This window comes from Carassius carassius, chromosome 11 (genome assembly GCF_963082965.1).
Source record: "Carassius carassius chromosome 11, fCarCar2.1, whole genome shotgun sequence".
NCBI lineage: Eukaryota > Metazoa > Chordata > Actinopteri > Cypriniformes > Cyprinidae > Carassius > Carassius carassius.
Window position 1 is genome coordinate 21,385,986 of NC_081765.1, and position 20,290 is coordinate 21,406,275.

Below are 20,290 nucleotides of genomic sequence, written 5' to 3' on the forward strand. Positions count from 1 at the left end.
TAGAAAGGACCTCTACATCCCTTAAAGACAGCGGAGACCAGGACAACTAGAGCCCCAGATACAGATCCCCTGTAAAGATCTTGTCTCAAAGGAGCACCAGGACAAGACCACAGGAAACAGATGATTCTTCTGCACAATCTGACTTTGCTGCAGCCTGGAATTGAACTACTGGTTTTGTCTGGTCAGAGGAGAACTGGCCCCCCAACTGAGCCTGGTTTCTCCCAAGGTTTTTTTCTCCATTCTGTCACCGATGGAGTTTCGGTTCCTTGCCGCTGTCGCCTCTGGCTTGCTTAGTTGGGGACACTTCATCTACAGCGATATCGTTGACTTGATTGCAAATAAATGTACAGACACTATTTAATTGAACAGAGATGACATAACTGAATTCAATGATGAACTGCCTTTAACTATCATTTTTTCATTATTAACACTGTTTTCCTAATGAATGTTGTTCAGTTGCTTTGACGCAATGTATTTTGTTTATAGCGCTATATAAATAAAGGTGACTTTGACTTTGACTTTGACTTTGACTTTATAACAACGCCATTCTGAACAACACTATTGACTTTTTCAATGGCGTCTAGAAAGACAACAACAGCGCTGTTTATGCGCGAAGCTGATAATATACTATCGCAACCAACAACTTCTCCTACGGCCAAAACACATTGTTCCACCAAAACATTACTGACAGGCGCGAGTTTGATACCGTGTCTTCGCGATACATTGTCCAAACTCACGCGTTCTGAGGACGCCATTGCCACCCAGCAAATGCCGGATAGCGGCGAAATTCGTCCCACCTAAAACCTCTCAAGCCTATATTAACAAGCGCAAACTCACACTTAAAAGATCTTTAAAGGTGCCATGTGCAAAAATTGAGGTAAAAATATTCAAAAAATGACCTACACGCATCAAAAGTATAAGAAATAAGGGCGATGATGTCATTAAAAAAATGTCAAGTTATAGTGCTGCAGAGATATCAACCTTAATTAGCAGTAGCATTACTAGCCCCGGCCCGACAGGTGTCGTAATACCAGTTTCGGCCATGGGAGGCGGTATGCGGGCAACATAACCACCAGCCAACCTGCAATACACGAATAACTCGCACGGCTTGTGGGCGTACTTATACCTGATGTCAATCATGTGGAAAGTACAGCCCACTACTTCAGTTCAGGGAAGAGAGCGGAAGGATGACTTAAGCCCTTGGCAAGAGACCACCACCCGCTACAGGGAAACAACCACGCTCGGAATCACAAATCAAATCCGATAAGAAAAGGAGCAGAACCAGAGTAAACATCGGCACTGCTTTCAATCGCTGGAGACAACTGATGGACCTGAAAGAAATGAGGTTCGACACCGAACTTGCAACATTTCTTTTGGATTGGTAAATTAGATGCTGTTAGAATTTTGCTAGAAGTTTGTTTTATATGTTTGTGTATTTTCTTTCGGGAAGTTATAACATAGAAATGTATCGAAGGCTGTTCTATAAATGTGCTAATGTTAGCGATGGCTAACCGTAGCTGCGTTTGATAATTAGCTAGCTATAACTTACCCATTTTTTATATCACAAGTAACCTGCTCTAACTAGTCTGTTGGTCTCCGTGTCCTCTTTGCTTCGTGGTTTTTCTGTACGTGAGAAAATTGATGTGTGGCGTGAAAGCGTGTGAAAAGAGTCAATTGCGTGTGTCTCACGGTGAATGCTTGAGAGTTGGCAGCTCTGGTTACGTTGGTTGGCGCTAGCTTGGTCAACATCAGCTGTCTGATGTTGACCAATGATGTTGACAGAATGCTGTCTGTCAAATTAATTTAATTCCAATAATGTGTATATACAACTCAATGTAATATGAACAAAACGAATATGAACATATTCACTGGGAAAGGTGAAGGGGAGTAGCTTAAAGATGTCATGTTTCAAAATCACTTGACATAACCAAACGTCCTCTTATGGCAGCGGTTCTCAATTGCAGTCCTCGCGCCCCACTGCTCTGCATATTTTGCACGTTTCTCTTTGTTAACACACCTGATTCAGATAATCAGCTCGTTAGAAATGAACTCCGTTCATGAACTGTTTTTCAAATGTTCATTGCTCCCTACTCTCTGAGCAGGGGAAATCTGTTGGTTTACCTCACATCGAAACATTCAATCACTGATTTGTGCTGTGCAGCATCTTTAAACATGGACAACTGTGACATCATATACCTCTGTAAATCAATACAATTTAAATTCACGTCTTGCACACTTCAATGCACTTTGATTGGAACATATAGCTACGTTCACTTCGAACTGGAATCATGGCTGAATATCCTGTGATGTCCACTTCGCAGGGCACTTATGTTCGAATAGAACAAATGTCTGAAGCGCTTAGAGAAACGTTCAAAATGTGCAGAGCAGTGGGGCGCGAGGACTGCAATTGAGAACCGCTGTCTTATAGGCTTCAGCTATGCTCTAGGGTTGTTGTGAAGGTAGGGGCGGAGCATAGAGACTATGCCGTTTCTCGTTTGTTACCCTAGAGTAGACCAATTCACTTTATTGAGGCATACTGCCCCCATCAGGTATGGAATGTGGAGTATGACTTGATTTTTTTGCCAGATATGACAGATGGCACCTTTAAACAGAAACAGTAAGAAAGTTAAGAGAAAGAGAGGAAAAAAAAACTCACTCACACCTGCAGTACTCTCACCGCAAACTCCGCCCACTCACTCGCAACATCGGCTCAGAGAGACAGAAAGAGAGAGAGAGAGAGAGAGAGAGAGAGAGTGTTTGTTTAACCCACTGCATTTTCATTTAGGGAATTTTGTTTTGATATTCAGGTATCATTTCAGAAATGTTATTATTATTTATTATTATTTTAGCATTAACTTACACGTGTCTCTGAGAAAGTTTTAATAAAAAAATAATAAAAAATAAAATAAAAACTTACTGAAACTCACGATGGATATCTTAGGTCTAAATGTCATGGTTTCATACCAAATCCAGTGACATTTCTGTGATGGGATGTACCCCTGGGTGAACATTGCCAACACTGGGAGAGCATTGATGGCACTCATAAGGAATCTTTGCGATTTGCATTTGTTAACATAGATTCCATAAAAGATGTAGCCAAACACTGTTTTTATCATGCACGAAACGTATTTCTTATTTTTGTGTTTGATGTATATTATTAGCTTATTCTTGTTTATTCAAAGACATCATAGTTTGCAAGTACAGTATATTGTTAATAAAACGATAACACTTTAGAATAAGGGTCCATTAGTTAATGTTAATGTGTTAATTAACATGAACAAACAATGAACAATACATTTAATACTGTATTTATTAATCTTTGTTAATGTTAGTTAATGAAAAATACAGTTATTCATTGTTAGTTCATGCTAATTCAAAGTTCATTAACTAATATTAACAAGCACAACTTTTGATTTGAATAATGCATTAGTAAATGTTGAGATTAACATGAACTAAGATTAATAAATGCTCTGGAAGGATTGTTCTTGCTTAGTTCATGTCAACTGTAGTAGTTAACTAACATTAACTAATGGAACCTTATTCTAAAGTGTTAGCAATAAAACAAATCAACTGATCAAAATTCACAGCATAATATGGAATATAAATCAAATACAGAACATTTGTTTACTCGAAATGGCAGTTAGAATGTGACTTTCCATCCATACATTTTGTCATCCATGTTTTGTTCTTTAATTTCCAGCTTCAGAGTTGGCACTATTTCAAGATTTTCAATGAACCAGACATCCAAGACACCGAACCCTGCTGATTCATTGTGCATTTGTACGAGGGTAGACTGAAGAGAACAAAGGAGCTGCTATATTTATTTATATATTCTTACATTAAATCATAACATTCAGCTTATTTCAACAGTCATTATACTTTCCATTATTTACACTGCCATTAAATAATGCAGGTGCTGTATCAGTATTAGTATAAAGAGTGAAATGGTCCAATTATGATTTGCCGTGTGTATGTCTATAAGCAACTTTCATCAGACAGCACAGGCTGCCTTTTCGGGACAACTGAACTCTGGCTTCTTTCGGGGGCTTTGTGGTTCCTAGGGGAGACCAGAATAGAAGTTGTGAAGCTTGCTGTGATCCAAAGAAAGTGTGCCAAATGCTATCAAAACTGGATTAACAGATGACAATTGAAGTTGATGAAAGGCATTGAGCAAGAAAAAGGGAGTTTCCAAGTAACCCATGAATGGAATTTCAAACTATGCAATATGTTGAATGTGAGTTCCCATTCTACACCTGGTATTTTGTGATATTATTGTTGCAGACCATTTAGTTTTAGTTATATGATGCATATTGCAGTTTATTTAATACCTCATGTTAGCACTGAATGTTTAGTGCAATGTTCCCTGACATTAAAAATTTATTTTAGATAGAATTTGAATAGGCAAAGTTACTCCAAATCTATGTAGTAATTGACCTAGTGTGACATGATTTGCTCACTTATTTCATATTCTAATGCAAATGAATGTGCCATATAGTTGTTTGTTGTTGTATTTTTTTCTTTTAGCCTTTTTTGGTTTTTACAAGCAATGCTGTGCACAACCATCACATAGCAAGATAAAACATTTTTGAAACCTGACATTTCCTCATAGTCCCCTGCTGACTTCATCATGGCAAATATGGTGTGTCATTTGTTTGCCATGCATGGACCTGGCTGATGGTAGTAGTAGTAATTCACCACTGCTGTGCGCCGGTTCCTGGAGTGCGCTCTGGTGAGGTGTCGTGCACGTCAGCGCATAGACATGACAATGAGGATCATCACCAAACTGAGGCAATGCTTGGAATGGAGTACTGGCTTAACAGCTCAGTGTACACTATGCTGCATAAAATAAAATAAATAAAAAAAATATATATTTATGTGTGTGTGTGTGTGTGTGTGCGTGCGTGTGTGTGTGGTATATTATGTATTATGTAATTGTAAATGTTTCAAACAGTAGTTTCCTAAATTGTTCTTATGTGATCACATTGTTTATTTTATTAATTCTGAGTGGCATTCTATTGTCATTATGGGAATAAAAATTTTAATTTTGCATTTAAATCCAATTCTATGTGAATAAAATGTTGTATCTCAGTCCGTTCAAATAATGAGTCAAAAGTATGATAACATCAAAAGTTGATTTTACTTCATTTAAAACACAGTAGCTAAAGGAAGGTCAAGTCCATTGCATTGCGGGATACAATTCCACAAAGTGTTTTCTAGTTGTATGCTGCACATTTCTGGCAAATGTAGTAGGTCATGCAAGTATTTTATGTAGCTACAAAAATGCTATACTGAACAAATAATAGGCCTATAAGCAATGTGGTAGTATTCTCTGAACATAGCCTCCAAACATTAAAGTAGTCTATACAAAGTTAATATATTCCACATTAAAAGTAAAATAAAGAAAATACAATCGAAAAGGGTGAATAATTATTTATCAGTTGTAGAAGCAGTTATTATTATTAATATTAGTTAGTCCAGCGCATGCAATTGCATGCGACTTTAAATCAGAAAAGGGCGATTCTTCGTGGGCACATGCTTTTTCTCTGACCAATCAAACATCACTTTTTTTACACATAGCGAGGCTGGCAGCCAATAGGAACATCTCATATGAGGAAGCAGAAGACATGGCGCTGCGCATAGGATGTGCTTACAGAAGAGCGTCTGTGCTGTAAGTTTAAACTTACTGGAGATTTCTCTTCTCTTTACATTACAAATTATGTTTTAATGACACGGGTTGTTTTTTTTAAGTGCATTCGTAGTAAAAGGAAGTCCCATATAAGTAAGTGGAGGGAATTTTATGAGTATGACATTGACACGTTAAGATGTTAGTTTCTAATAACAGTTTGTTTGACTGTGCATTTCAAATGAATTGGTTTTGTGTCACAAAGCGCTTGCGTGGCCGAAGTTTATAGTCCTTCATGGATGTCGTTTGCTGATATGTCTTACCAGAGGTTTCAAAAGATTGAATAAGAAAGCAGAAATTTGATGTAACGTTATAAAAACTATGGTTCAAACCTTATACCTGTTGCCTAGTCAGATGCAGAATGGATGTTTGGAATATCCAAAGCAAAGGAAATATTGTTTTGAGCTAAAACTATTCTGTATGACAGTGATCTTCAAATCTGGCTCGCGAGATCCACTTTTATGCAGAATTTAGCTCCAACCCTAATCAAACAAACCTACCTGTGATTTTCTAATGATCCTGAAGACATTGATTAGTAAACTCAGGTGTGTTTGATTAGCGTTAGAGATAAACTCTGAGGGAAAGTGGATCTCGCGAGCCAGATTTGAGGATCACTGCTGTATGTAATAAAAGAAAGAGAGACAGAAGGCGTCCGGTATAAAAAATTTAAAAAACCCGGCGACTTCATTGTAATTTACATTCAAGCTGTTCAAGTCTAGCATTTAAGTCTTTCAAGAGGAAAATAAACAATGATGATAATAATAATAATAAATAATACTTGCATCCTTTACTAGTCATCTATATAATGTATATGTTTGGAGTTAATTTTTCTTTTAAAGAAATTAATATGTTTGATTAACAAGTATGCATGAAATCATGTTAAAGATATAAAGAATTCTAGTTAAATCCTGGATAAAATTATCATGGTTTCCAAATAAATATTAAGCAGCAGAACTGTTTTCAATATTGATGATAAGAAATGTTTACTGAGCATTAGGGCTGTGTATTGCCAAGAATTTGGCGATACGATATGTATCACGATACAGGGGTTGCAATACGATATATTGCGATACACTGCGATACTGTAAACAAGGCAATATATTGGGATATTTCTTATTTTAGGAATAGTATATATTGCAAGGAAAGCTGTCATTAAGAACACCACCATATGCAAACCTTAGCAATAAATAAATAAATACAAATTGTTTAACCAGAACACAGTGGGATCTGCATTTGCAATAATCAGTCCCTGCAACATTTTATGTTATTTAACCACTTTTTTGTGCAGTATGCGTAAAGGTGGATAATTTAAAGTGCTTTCAGAATCTTTTAATAAAATAAAACAACATAAAAACAATAAAGGCATAATCTGAAAAACCAAGCCTTGTGCATTATAAAGAATAATATTCTGAATATATTACAGTTGGTTTGATACCTTTATCTCAAATGGTGTCAGAGTTTAATTAAAGTGGGTACAGTATATAAAACATTTGAAAAATATGGATTCAGTACTGTATATATAAAACAAAGGCATAATCTTAAAAACTAAGCCTTGTGCATTATACTGAATAATATTCTGTATATTTTAAAGTTGGTTTGATACATTTAGATCAAATGGTGTTGTCATTTAATTGATTTATATTATTGCATACATTAAAAGTTGTAAAATTATTATAAAATACACAAAACGACAATGCAAAAACCGGAACTTTGTGCAATAACAGGAATGTTTCTCTGAACATTTTAGTATTGGTTTTATATTATAATGTCATGTAGTTAAATTGTTTAATTTAAATGGTTAATTTTTTACGTTCCCCCTAGAAATTAAGCCTTGTGCAACGTAAAGGGCATACATTTATGACTATCTGAGTTAGTTTGGGCTTAAAACAGCCACAAAGACTTTAATTGAAAAAAAAAAAAAAAACGAATGTCTAATGAATTTCAAGCGTCAAACTAACGTTACTGCCGTCGAAGCTGCAAAAAAAGTCCCTAAAATGCTGGTGTTGGTCCAATGTGTTTTTTGAAAACCAAAGTCACTGCACCCATTTACCAAGAAATTTTGGAGCACTTCATGCTTCCTTCTGCTGACCAGCTTTTTGAAGATGCTGATTTCATTTTCCAGCAGGATTTGGCACCTGCCCACACTGCCAAAAGCACCATAAGTTGGTTAAATGACCATATATATATATATATATATATATATATATATATATATATATATATATATATATATATATATATATATATATATATATATATATATATATATATATATATATATATATATATATATATATATATATATAATTTTTTTTTTATTTTTTTTTTATTAGTCTTAAGAAGTATTTTAATTTGATGAGATAATGAATTGGTGGGCTTTTGTTAAATTTGAGCCAAAATCATCGCAATTAAAAGAACCAAAGACTTAAACTACTTCAGTCTGTGCGCATTGAATTTATTTAATACACAAGTTTCACAATTTGAGTTGAATTAATGAAATAAATTAACTTTTCCACGACATTCTAATTTATTGAGATGCACCTGTATGCCCTCCAGACACGAATGAATGACTATTACAGTAAGTTACATTAAATTCCTTAATATTTCAGAAATGTACAATGAACTTGACATTTCCAGAGGCATTTCAAAAAACCAGTCAAAATCACTAAAGCTATTTAGTAGTGTACTTCTACATGGTACATCTGTGTCTAATTCCTCTTGAGGGACTTTAATAAGGGACTTCAAACAGTTTAAATGTCAATTAAAAAGAAGGCATGGTTTTAAGGTCCCAGTAAGCTGTCCATACTGGGCATTGGTCATCAGGACATGGTGCCAGGTGGCTGTAATTCATAGCAGATGAATTTCCAGAGGCGCTGTACTGATATGTCAGCTATTGTACAGTGTGAACTGTGACTGTCATGCCAGGGTTTGTCATATTTCCAGTTACCATGTGAATATGCAGTGTGTCCAATGTCAGTTTCAGTGCCCAAGGTCATCCAGGATGATGTGTTTAACTCTGGTAATTAAACAAGCTGTTCATGTTTGTTATCCCTTGAAGACAAATCCATTTGTTCAGCTTCTCTTAAGGAACACATTTCTCACACATTCGCTATTGAATTAGCTTGCATGTATAGAGAACCTTGATTATAATCAGCTTTCTATTTGTTTCATAACTGTGAGCTGATGTGTTTTTCCCCCTCCTTTCACAAAAGTAACAAAGCAAACTGAGTTGGCTTGGAAGGTAATTTGAACACATGGCTAACTGCACGGGATGGACTCCATTTCGAGGCCCACGATAGTGTGTGTGTGTGTGTGTGTGTGTGTGTGCGCGTGTGCGTGCACCTTATTGAGAGTCAAGAGCCACTAGCTTGGAAGACTGGGATATCTCACCAATACCCTCATGTCAAAGATACAACAGCATACCAGAGGAAACGTGGATTGATGCTATGAACTCGACAAGTGATGAAGGTAGCCTAGAGCTTGTCAATTACACTTCCTGGGCCTGGATCCTATAAGTTAATCGGCAGCTTCCACTTTTGATGCCTGCCAAGGCTTTATAGTTTTGCTTATAAAACCATGAAGTGTAATGTGCTACTAAAACTTTTTCAATTAAGAGCAACTGTGCAAATGCCCTTGGATACCTGGAAGCAATGGAAAGCAATTTTAGAGGCTTTTGTTGGAATAAAAGGTGGAGTTCTAAATGCCTTCATTTGCTAAACATTTTTAATGAACTTCTCTTTGGGATCCAATCCTGATGGCTTTTTGCTTATATTTGTCCACCCTATTTGTAATTATTAACCTTTTTTTAAATGCTAAATGCGTGCCCCTAAATATCCCAGTGTGCCCATTGCCATCAAGTTAATTGTTCATATTATTTGCTTTTAAACTACTGGATCAAATGTATGTCTTCGGTCCATGTTTGAATTTTATATCAACTGCATTGGCAGTACATGAAAGGGATAAATTAGGGTTGTTGTTGTTTCCTGTTCTAATATTCCTTGTGTGTGTCTGGATGGTCTGTGACATTTTCAAACAAAGTCAACAGGACAGATCATTTTAAATGTTCAAAGCCGCCGATCCCCCCCTCATCTGGTGCCTTGTAGTGTAGGTGCAGCCTGTGGCATCCCATAGAAAAATAAATGAGTGCTGAGTAAATAGCAATGTGTTGACAACTCATTTCCACATTGATTGCTGCTGGTAACAGGAGCAGAGGTGTGTGGCCTTAATCTAATTACAAAACAAAACCTCAGCCTCACTGTAACCAAGCATCTTCCAGAATATGTCCTGGACCGAGTAACTGAAATGTGAGTTATCCGGCTGACCCCGTGTGATCAAAGCAAGCCTGAGGTTGTTTTAGTGTGAACCAAGTAAGCTGGATTCAGTGGCACTCCCTCATAAACTATGTAAGGTTGTGCTTACATTTCTTCAGTCTTCACATACACCGAAAAATTGCAGATATTGGTTTTGCGTCCATCTTGCTCTCACATTTCAGATCAGTATGTCAATATATCGGTCTATTACAACCCCCAACCCTTAATTTGGGCCTTTGAAATTTGTTACAGAGCATTAACTTAACACATGTTTTGGGGGGAAAACAAAGGGGAGGTATTAGGATTGGGAGCCAGCTGAGTAAACTGAATGTTAGAGGGATGGCAGTTTGAAGCGTTCTTGTCCGGAGGTAACTGAGAAGGTCCATACGGCCAACAGATGGCGATTTGTCCCCACCGACCCAAACAAGTGCCTCTGCTCTTGCATTAAAAGCTTTGATCAACGGAGGGTCTCGGCCAGAGAGCGGCTCCTCAGATAGGCAGTGGACTTGCATCTGTATAAACATGGCCTTTCAGGAATGTGTGAACAATGCAACAATAGAATCTTGTTCTAGAGCCAGACCCCTGGACTCGTGCGGTTCACCGATCGAGCTTGTGCTCGGATTGAATGAACAGTTTGGGGAATGTTGACTGTTTTCAGACATAACAGCGAAGGGTTGTTGAAACTTTGCCTTTGATTCACACGAATTTGAATGTGAGAGTGGCACAAAATTATTATGATATACTGTGGAGCCAGTTAGCTAAAACTTAAACATGCTTTTTTTTTTACATTTAGATACATATTTAATAATAATATTTAAGCCTTTTCAATTTATACACTCAGGTACAAAAGCTGTCACCTAATTTTTTAAGTACTTTTTTTCTATTTATGTAATCTTCAAGGGTGCAATAGTAGCTTAATGTACATTCTATAAGTGCATATATTAATAAACATATTATATTGCCTTTTAAAAGGTACCACCTCAATGATGGAGTTTGTACCTTCATTTCGGAGTGTACAAACATTTTGCAGTATTTTTTTTTCTTAAAACTGCTAATGTAATCTCCAAGAATAGTCTAATATTTACCACGAACCAACAAGGTGTTACATTGGGCAGCTTCAGAGAAAATGTTTACTTAGAGTCACTGTTTGCATCAGGTGAACTGGCTGCAGTGTTAGGTGTGCGTTGGCTTGCATGATCTGCTGTCACAGGTTCTGCCACGCTTAGTTCATCATACTCCAGGCAGGGCTCTGGAGAGACACCTGGACTGGCCAGCATGTGCTGGGAAGGCCATGGTGTATCCATATCATCCCTAATTAACATGAAATTTCTGTCTTATCCATCATAATTATTAATTTTAGTGCTGAGTTTACACCAGGCAGCTGATGGAATTTTTATAGTGACTTAGATGCTCAGGTTTGTGACAGCAGTTCTCTCTCAGTCCCCATGGTGTCAGTGTTTGCAACGTTTGATTATTGCCCTTTGGTCACACTTCAGGTAGGCAGTGGTGGGCCAGCATGCCAATGAGAAGTTTCAAGTTGCCATTTTAATGACAAGAGTACAGTTGTATTATTTATTTGTTTTTGTTTCTTAGTATATATTTATTGTTGTTTTAAAAATAAATTATTATTATACATTTAATAATTAAATAATATTTTATTATAATTTTTTAGACATTTATATAGCAATTAAATTGCAACATAACTAAAATATATGTAATAACATTATAGTATATATATATAATTTAATATAATAAAATAAGTAAAATGTAGTAGTAATTATATATATATATATATATATATATAATTACTACTACATTATACTTATTTTATTATATTAAATTATGTGTGTGTGTGTGTGTGTGTGTGTATATATATATATATATATATATATATATATATATATATATATATATATATATATATATATATATATATATATATATATATAATTTAATACATTTTGGGGTAAAAAAAAATGTGATTTATTTTATGCTTCTAATTTAATATTGCTTATCATTTTGAGAGTTATAAACTGTAGTCTTTTCCTACAAATATGATCTAGCATAATGTACAGTACAGCCATACAACTACTTTTTTTTTCAAATGCATATATGTGTGTGTGTATATATATATATATATATATATATATATATATATATATATATATATATATATATATATATGTGAATAAGTTCATGTGGCTGACATGTGCCAAACTCCCTAATCTACTGTCCACATCCTAAATCACTAGAGGCTGCAAATTGTATGTAGAAACACGGAGAAGATCTAATTTAAAGGCCAGAGCAAACAGCACTTACAGTGAAATTAGTCTCCGGCAATGAACCGTGCAATGAAATAATTTCCATCTCTTTTTAATGACTGAATGAAATATTAAAAGAACATAAGCAATAAGAGGAGAAATAATAATAGGAGTAGATTTCCCATGGTGCAGCGCATGGAAATGGGGAGATCGGAGCCCTGAGGTTGGGCTGGGCTTCTTCTTTCTGTGTCTGTGAGTCTCCACCAAGCCAACCAACGTTCCACCATTTCTCATCAGCTTTGGAAATGAGCACATCGTGGTTCAGGCTTGGAAATGAGCACATCGTGGTTCAGGCTTCACAGCAGGAGGCTCAAGCGCTTCATTCAAAGATGTTTGGAAGATAGGTGGCGCTGGAGATCCTGAATATCACCTGCTTGACTTATTATGGCTTGGATATCAGAATAGTGTCTGTTGCTTATTTTTAACCCGGGCAAGCCATATACTCTCACAGCATTTCAAAGTGCTTTGGACTTTTAAAACACCAGTTGTAGCTTCTATAAATTCTTTTTTAATTTTCATATTGGTTTAAGGCTCTTTTCCCACTGTGTTGGATGAACTGTTGCAATCCCGAATTGAGCATTTGGCTCATGTTGCTATGGGAGTATGTTTATGGATTCAATGGTAATTTTATAGTAACTGTTAAATGTCAAATTTAGGTTATTGGACTTCTCTTTTAATAATAGACTTGTAATGCTCTGGATTTGTGGAGAACAAAGCTCCTGCCTGTAAATGTTTTTCCCCTCAGGGAATTATCTCTATCTTTATTTCATCATATGAAAGTAACACAGCTGTTGTCAGATTCACAGAAATGCTATCCTGCCAGAATGTCAATTTAAAACAACCATATATTATATACATAGAAAAACAAACTAGTAATTAATTATTCCAAATTGTCTGTTTAATATTAACATTGTTTTTTTAAGATGATATATTTTATTTTAGAAAGAAAAATGTACAAAATTGTCAGATTCACAGAAATGATATCCTGCCAGAATGTCAATTTAAAACATTCATATATTATATACATACAAAGACAAACTAGTAATTAATTATTCCAAATTGTTTGTTTAATATTAACGTTCTTTTTTTAAGATGATATATTTTATTTTAGAAAGAAAAATTAATGCAATACTGTCTCTCCAATTTGATTTCCAAGGTTTGGCTGAACCTGATATTTTTTTTCAGGTGTTCACACGTCTGTGGGATTTGGAGGGAGTTAATCAGTGTTCTCTGCTTTCGACAGACATGTGTTAGGAGCACGATGAACCTGAAAAATCGACTAATTATGGATATCACCCCCGCAATGATTACACCTTACTTCCTCTTTCCTATTGCTACTCATGCTTCTTGTGTCTTTTAGTTTTACCTTTACGCTAGAAAGTAGTTTGTCCCAATGTCAACAACTGTGTACCTCACCCACGTGTATTACGCACAAAAGATTTGTAACAGCTAGGAATGTGCAAAATTATGTATCTTTGAAATTGACTAGTCAGCGGGTTGCCTAAAAAGCTAGTTCACCTGTTGGAAGTAAAACCCTGCATAATTAGACGGGTCAGGTTCAAGTGACCTGAATTTTTTCAACAGAATGGGTCTTAAACACTTGTTTTTAGAAGTTTTACTGTTTTTAAATTGGAACCGCATCAGAATGGCAGAGCTCTAATAACCCTAACTACTCTAACACAATTAGTTAGGTTGACCAGCTTACTGGATATATTCTTATATTAACTATTCAACCTACAGCAACTAATTGGCTAATACTCTATTGGATGATAAACCAAGCATAATAAACAATCGCTTGGGCCTGCAACAGATATTTGTACTCTGAAAGTCGTGATTATTTGATGATATGATATGATATGATATGATATGATATGATATGATATGATATGGTATTGACTGCCTTTCTGGATGCTCTCCATGTAGAACGCCTGCTCCTGAAAATCTCTTTCCGTGTATCCTGTCCCATTCCCAGAGGGTTGAACCAGTATGGCCTTTGGAAGTGGGAGCACGCAAGCAAGCGAGACCGCTACTTGTGCCTCTTAATGGGGAGCGTGATGTGCGCCTGTTCACATCACTGGGTATAAGGGCCAACACTGCCCTGCTAGTGCTAAAGCTCATTAGATAAAGGCCAAGATCCGGAACTGGAACAGGAACTGGACCGAGCCAAAGACTGTCCTCCCCCACCCCACACCTCATCACACTCCAGAGAAAAATCTGTGCTCGTAGGACGCATCTGTACGCATCACTGACCCCCTTAAGATGCTAGTTTCCAGGCTCAGCTGCCTTCGGTTCGGTTACAGTTAGTGCCTCCTGAGTACCCACAATATTTGTTTGGTTTAGTTTTTGTTTGTTTATTGTTTCCAGATGGCAGCCCTCGACTTTGCCTGCCTGGCTTTCAAGTTCCCAGCGAGCGTTTTATAGTCTTGGCTGGAGTGCTTATCCTGTTTCCTAGACACCGCTTTATGATGGCACCTATTTTTTTTTTTGCCTTGAATATGGGAGCAACTGTCAAAAGCTGTCTACACTTTTCTACCGTGAAAAGGTGCAGTGTAGCTTTGTTGTGACGCCAAAAGGTTTACCCTAAGTTTAAAAGGTGACTTGGGAAGGTAGGGTCCTATTCTAAGCAATTTAGTTCCGTATTGGGAACCGGCCAGATCTTTTTTGTTTGTAGAGGTGCAGTGAAATGTGGTCCTTTTGTTATGGGAAGGACCGATGAGGCTGGGCTACTCATATCCTTATAGGAATATTCAGGGTTCAATGCAAGTTAGGCTCTATTGACAGTATTTGTGGTGAAAATTAATGTTTATTAAAATAATTGTTACTTTAATTGTAACAGAAATCGAGATCACATTGCAGCATTTGCAGTGGAAGTGGATAGGGCCAGTTTTTGGAGTATTTAAAAGCAGAAATGTGAAAAGTCACAAAGTACATTAATTTTTCTGTTAAAACTTGTTTAATTTGAAAAGTAACATTAAAAAAATAAAAATAAAAAAATAATATAAGCAAATCTTTTTTTTCTTCTTTTTTTTTTTTTACAGTAAAATCACACTGTAATGGTGACTATTCTGTTCACACAGCCAGCATTGTAACATTTACAAATTGGCACCGTTCACGTCCACTGTAATTGCCTCACTGTGAAAAATGGGGAAAAGTGGAAATAATTATTTTTTATTTCATAACTTTATGCTGCAAATGCTGATGATCGAGCTTAAACCAGAACATATATTTTTAAGAAAGTCTTCATTTCCACTATTGACCGGTTACCCTTGCATGCCATTCTGGTTTAACCACAATCTCCACAGTCTGTAGCTTGGTTTGTTTGGACCGTATGTTTACATTGCTAAAGCGACTGGAGACCAGTTTCCTGTTGAACGCAGCTGGTGTCAGCGTCAGGTGTCATGGTAACAGCGCGATGACTGTGTCAGGCAGGGCTTAGCTCATGTCAGTCTTAATCACGGGATCATCATGTTGTTAAGATGCTGAGAAAGCTGCAATACAGTATCGCGTGTAGCACTGTAACATGCTCTGGCCTGAGGCTGACCCCTGGGATGAGGTGTGACCGTGACGTATAAGCTGTGTTTTTTTTTCTTTTCTTGTCCTGTCCATTTAATCTTTTCCCTGACCATTAGGTGACTTGGGTTGGGAAGGGGACAACAACTTTAGGCTGCTCTTTTTTTTTTTTTACTTTGTTATCATGTAAAAGGTTCCTTTAAATAGAAGGGAAGCCTCATGCATTTAATGTGTTTAAGAAGGGACCTTAAAGAACAACCAGGTTGTCAGTGAGAATGTAACAGTGCTGTGCAGGCTTTGTGCTGTGCAGGCTTTTTAAATTGTTCTTCGAGTACACTGTAGTTAATGCATGCTAAGTGTTTTGTCTATATTGTTTTTGGCGAATTGCTGTTCTTTATTCTAACCTGTTTCTGGGACACTACAGGAAGTCCTTGGCGACTGGTCTTTTTTTTTTTTTTTTTTCATTTTTGCAAACGTTAAATTTGTGTTTGTCACACAAGGGCACAACTACTTATTTTGTATGGGTAGTGCGAAGATAACTTGGTGAAGCTCTGTACCTGAATATTTTCACACAATTTTGCAATCACGTAACATGAGTTGGAAAAGGAATCTATGTACGTTTTCTGTAAAAATCCAAAAGATAGCCTAATTTCTTTTTGGTGGTGCATATTGTTTAAAAACGTTTTAATGTTATCAGTGGTGATGATGAAGATAGCTGTCAAATCTTTGGGGGTTATTGTGGATGCCAAATAATATATCCATTAGTCAACATTAGGGTTGGGAATCATTCGAAATTTTTTGGTTACGGTTCCGATTCCAGTTCTATTAAAATCATTAAACAACTATTACAAAATATAAACATTTGTGACACCCCTTATGTGATCCATATGTTGCATACGCCATTTTTGCACTTTGTCATCACTGTAAATCAGGAGTTAGGAAAGGAGTCTACTTATGTTTTCTGAAAATCCAATAATGTTTTTGGCTGTACATATCCTTTAATTTCTTCACCCCTTGAATGGTGGACTTTGGGTCAAAAATATTTAACTCTTGGAATAAATATTAATAAATAAATATTGGATACTTAAGAGATGCATGTCTAGGTGAAGATTTAATCGTTACACAAAAGTAGAGGTTTATTCGGGAACTAGTATCTAGATCAGTCTGATTCAGCCCTCTTTAAATGCTTCGCTTTTGAACTAATTATCACTTAATAGCTAATGTGCCAACAAACAACTAGGCTAATTATTCTCTGATTTTGCTTCTGTGAGAGCACATAGTGAATTATTTTAACACCTTTGTAAATGTCCCCAGAAGAGCGTTTTTTATCAGAATCTGCCCCAGCTGCTAAATGCTCCAACAGGTGAGGGTGTCTCGGTACATTTATGGATTTCTTTTTTTACTGCCCTTGGAATACTTATTATTTTACCAGAGGAATTTTTTTTTTGACTGGAATCATTTGGTTTATCTGTAGCTTAGAACTTATGACAGAATCACTTTGTTTGTAGTTACTTCTGAACAAAGAAAAGCATTTGCCCACATATTTTTTTTTTCTATGCTCATGTCTGAAAGGGTTGAGGGGGAACAGTTTGTTTAAATGAAAAGGTCCTCTAAACGGTTTAACCTTCCCGAGTGGCCCAACAAACAGATAGGCTGAAATTGGTTGTGGCACAACCAGCCTTTAAAAAAAAACAAAGCCCTTTTATTTGTCTGATCCGCATGGATTTGTATTCAGGCAACACGAAGGCCCGTCATTATGAAGACGTGTGAATTACAAGACCAGGTCATTTGAATGTGACGACCTGGGAATGGCACCAAAGCCTTTTGAGGCCTTTTCCCTTTAATTCCAGTGCTGGCTTGTCCCCACAAAATCTCCTTAGTCCAGTTGGCACAGCTTTGATCTGTCCGTTTGACAATGAGCCCATCACAAGATTGCAAATTAAGGCAACTGGACACTAAATATAAAAAATGGAACAAAATACCATTTCGGGGTCTTTCTTGTGTTCGGAGCAGACTGTTTGTGTTCACAGTTGCTAGAAAAGCCTGTTGCAGTATGTTTTTTTTTTTTATTCTGTCAAATTTCTGGTTTTGTATTTGGTGGTTTTTGGCAACAATTTTCTAGGGTGTCGGATGTCCATCTCTTGCTGCTGGTATTCAGACCACAGTTAACATCTCTCAGACCCATCGCCATGCCTTTTAGACCCAGCTGCAGTCATGCGCTACTACCTACAGGCTTTTGTTTACCCTTCTGGGCCCCAGCTGCTGGGATAGGTGATAGCCTTGCTCCTCCCCCCGAGGCCGCCCAAAAACCTGAGTCTGTGCACTGTTGCACCCCAAAACCTAAATAGGCGCATTAGACACAGCACATTAAGGGGCTGCTGGTGTGGAGGTGGGTGCGTGTCCCAGAGGCCCTCGTCTCTCTCCTCCTTCACACCTCGGCCCCTTTGCTCTGTCTGGACAGATCAGGGGCCATGACACTATAAAAGTTCAGCGTGGGCTTTGAACTTCTCCGCCCCCCCATCCCCCGTTCTCCCATCTCCATTAACACAGTAGCTTACTGATTTAGATATATCTCCACCAGTGAGAAAGGGTGCCCATTGTTCACTACTTTTTCTTGTTACACCATGTTTGATTTGCCATTATGTCGACCGTTTTTGTGTCTCTGTTGACCTTTCTTTCTCTGCTTCACTCCCATCCCAACATCTTTAGTGCCATATGCGTGGGCACAGCACTAAAAGCTATGGAAATAGCCACAGTCTCGAGCCCAATGTATGCATTTTCATTGTGGGCTTGGTGAACTGGGGTCTATATAAAGTTTAAAATATATCGTTTTTAAAAAAATGTATTATGTTGTATTAAGGAGGTACAGTTTAGCGCACAGATGACCCAGAGTAAAAGTTTCACTGCAGAACTAGAATTTAAATGATAGAAAAGCTGTCTGAATGTACAAAATACAAATAGAATCACTGATATAGTCCAGACAAGCTATTATGGAGATAATAAAGACTAAAGGGCAGAGGAAAACTAAAATGGATATAAAAACAAACTGCCCAGTTTATCCTTACTGACAATTTTCTCCTCTATAATGAAGTGTATTTCCCTGTGGCTCGCATTGTGCGCTCTGATTTTGTGCAAATTCAGTGTCATAGCTGAGAGAGCGCGAAAGATTGGATCAATAATGTGGGCCCGGGATCAGAAAATGAGGAATCCTGTTCCCAAAATAATGAAAGCAATGATGGTGTCTCTCCACTCATAATGAACTTTACTACGAGCGTACTTGAGCATGACTTTGTCTCAGAGCAATGCAAATGGAATTGCCCCCTGATGGTTTGGAATGCACCCAGCTGGCCTTTAAAAGGTGATAATTGGAAAATACAGGATACAGCCGTGGTCAAAAAAGGGACTTCTTGTTCGACTGCTTTAACCATTGTGTGTTTGATACAGGCGACGGCGAGCTTTGAGCATGATTTTTACATTTGCATTTTTTTCATAGACGTGTGACTAGTTTGTTAATTTGACCATAGCAAGCAACCTTTGCTGATAAGTTGTGTATTTAAGTTATTTTAGTTTTTATTTTAATTTTTTTTTTTTTTTATGTCATTGACAGATTTTAGTTGGGTTGCACTTTAAGATTCAAACTTTAAGAAGGTTTTTAATTTTTAGTGTTGACATTTTACTGTAATTAACCCATTTTATTATTATAAATTTTTATTAAACCATTATACTTTATCATATGCTTGTCCTCTGTTTATTATAAGACATTTGTCAGGAGGGAATAAAAAAAAAATGATGACATTTTATTTTATTTATTTTTGGTTCAACTGCGCTCTATACCAGAGTTAGATTTTTCCCAGGCTTACGTAGCTCTCACAGATAAAGGTAAAATGGGTCATAGAAGAGGTGAAAACATGTCCTTGACTCGCCTCCTTTCCTCTAGCTTTATTGTAGTCCTACAGCAGTGCATAAAGCTAGTCAGCATTCCTCTACATCCACGGATGGAAGTCATGAGGCCTGGGATTTTGGAAAGCTTCTGTCCCTTACAAGTCTAAATTGAAACCAGATCGCTTCTCCTCCTTTAACTCGGTTTAAGGAGGTACAGATGGACTTCATTAGTCGCTCAGTAGTAAGGGCTCAGTTATAATCGGACTCTAACTCGAGCGGTGAATACTTTTTAAATTTGATTTGTGCGGAGTGATGCATTTGTGTATATTTTTGGAGTCCTGTCAAAGCACAAACAAGAACATAAAAGTTATCAACTGACGCCACGCTTAGACGAGCTGTTTTGAAAATGCCAACATTATCCAAACAAAATAGCGTGTGTTTGGTGCCATCCTGCCTGACCTGGGTGTCAGTCTGCTGAAGTTTCCATCATTAGCGCACCGATGTGCCGCCTGTACAGGAAAGCTTCTGAAATATCACATGGAACCTTTTCAAATAATTTCCTCTGAGTCATGAGCCATGCTGTC

At 37.0% G+C, this 20,290-nt stretch overlaps 1 protein-coding gene across 1 annotated transcript in view; it reads left to right on the forward strand.

The window, feature by feature from the left end:
- The first annotated feature begins 5,547 nt into the window (after nt 1–5,547).
- LOC132153013 (citramalyl-CoA lyase, mitochondrial-like) overlaps nt 5,548–20,290 on the forward strand; it is a 62,095-nt gene continuing 47,352 nt past the window's right edge. The window contains exon 1 of the mRNA XM_059562103.1: nt 5,548–5,668. Coding sequence (XP_059418086.1) covers nt 5,625–5,668 — 44 coding nt within the window. The 5' untranslated portion in view covers nt 5,548–5,624. The remainder of the gene's footprint in view (nt 5,669–20,290) is intronic.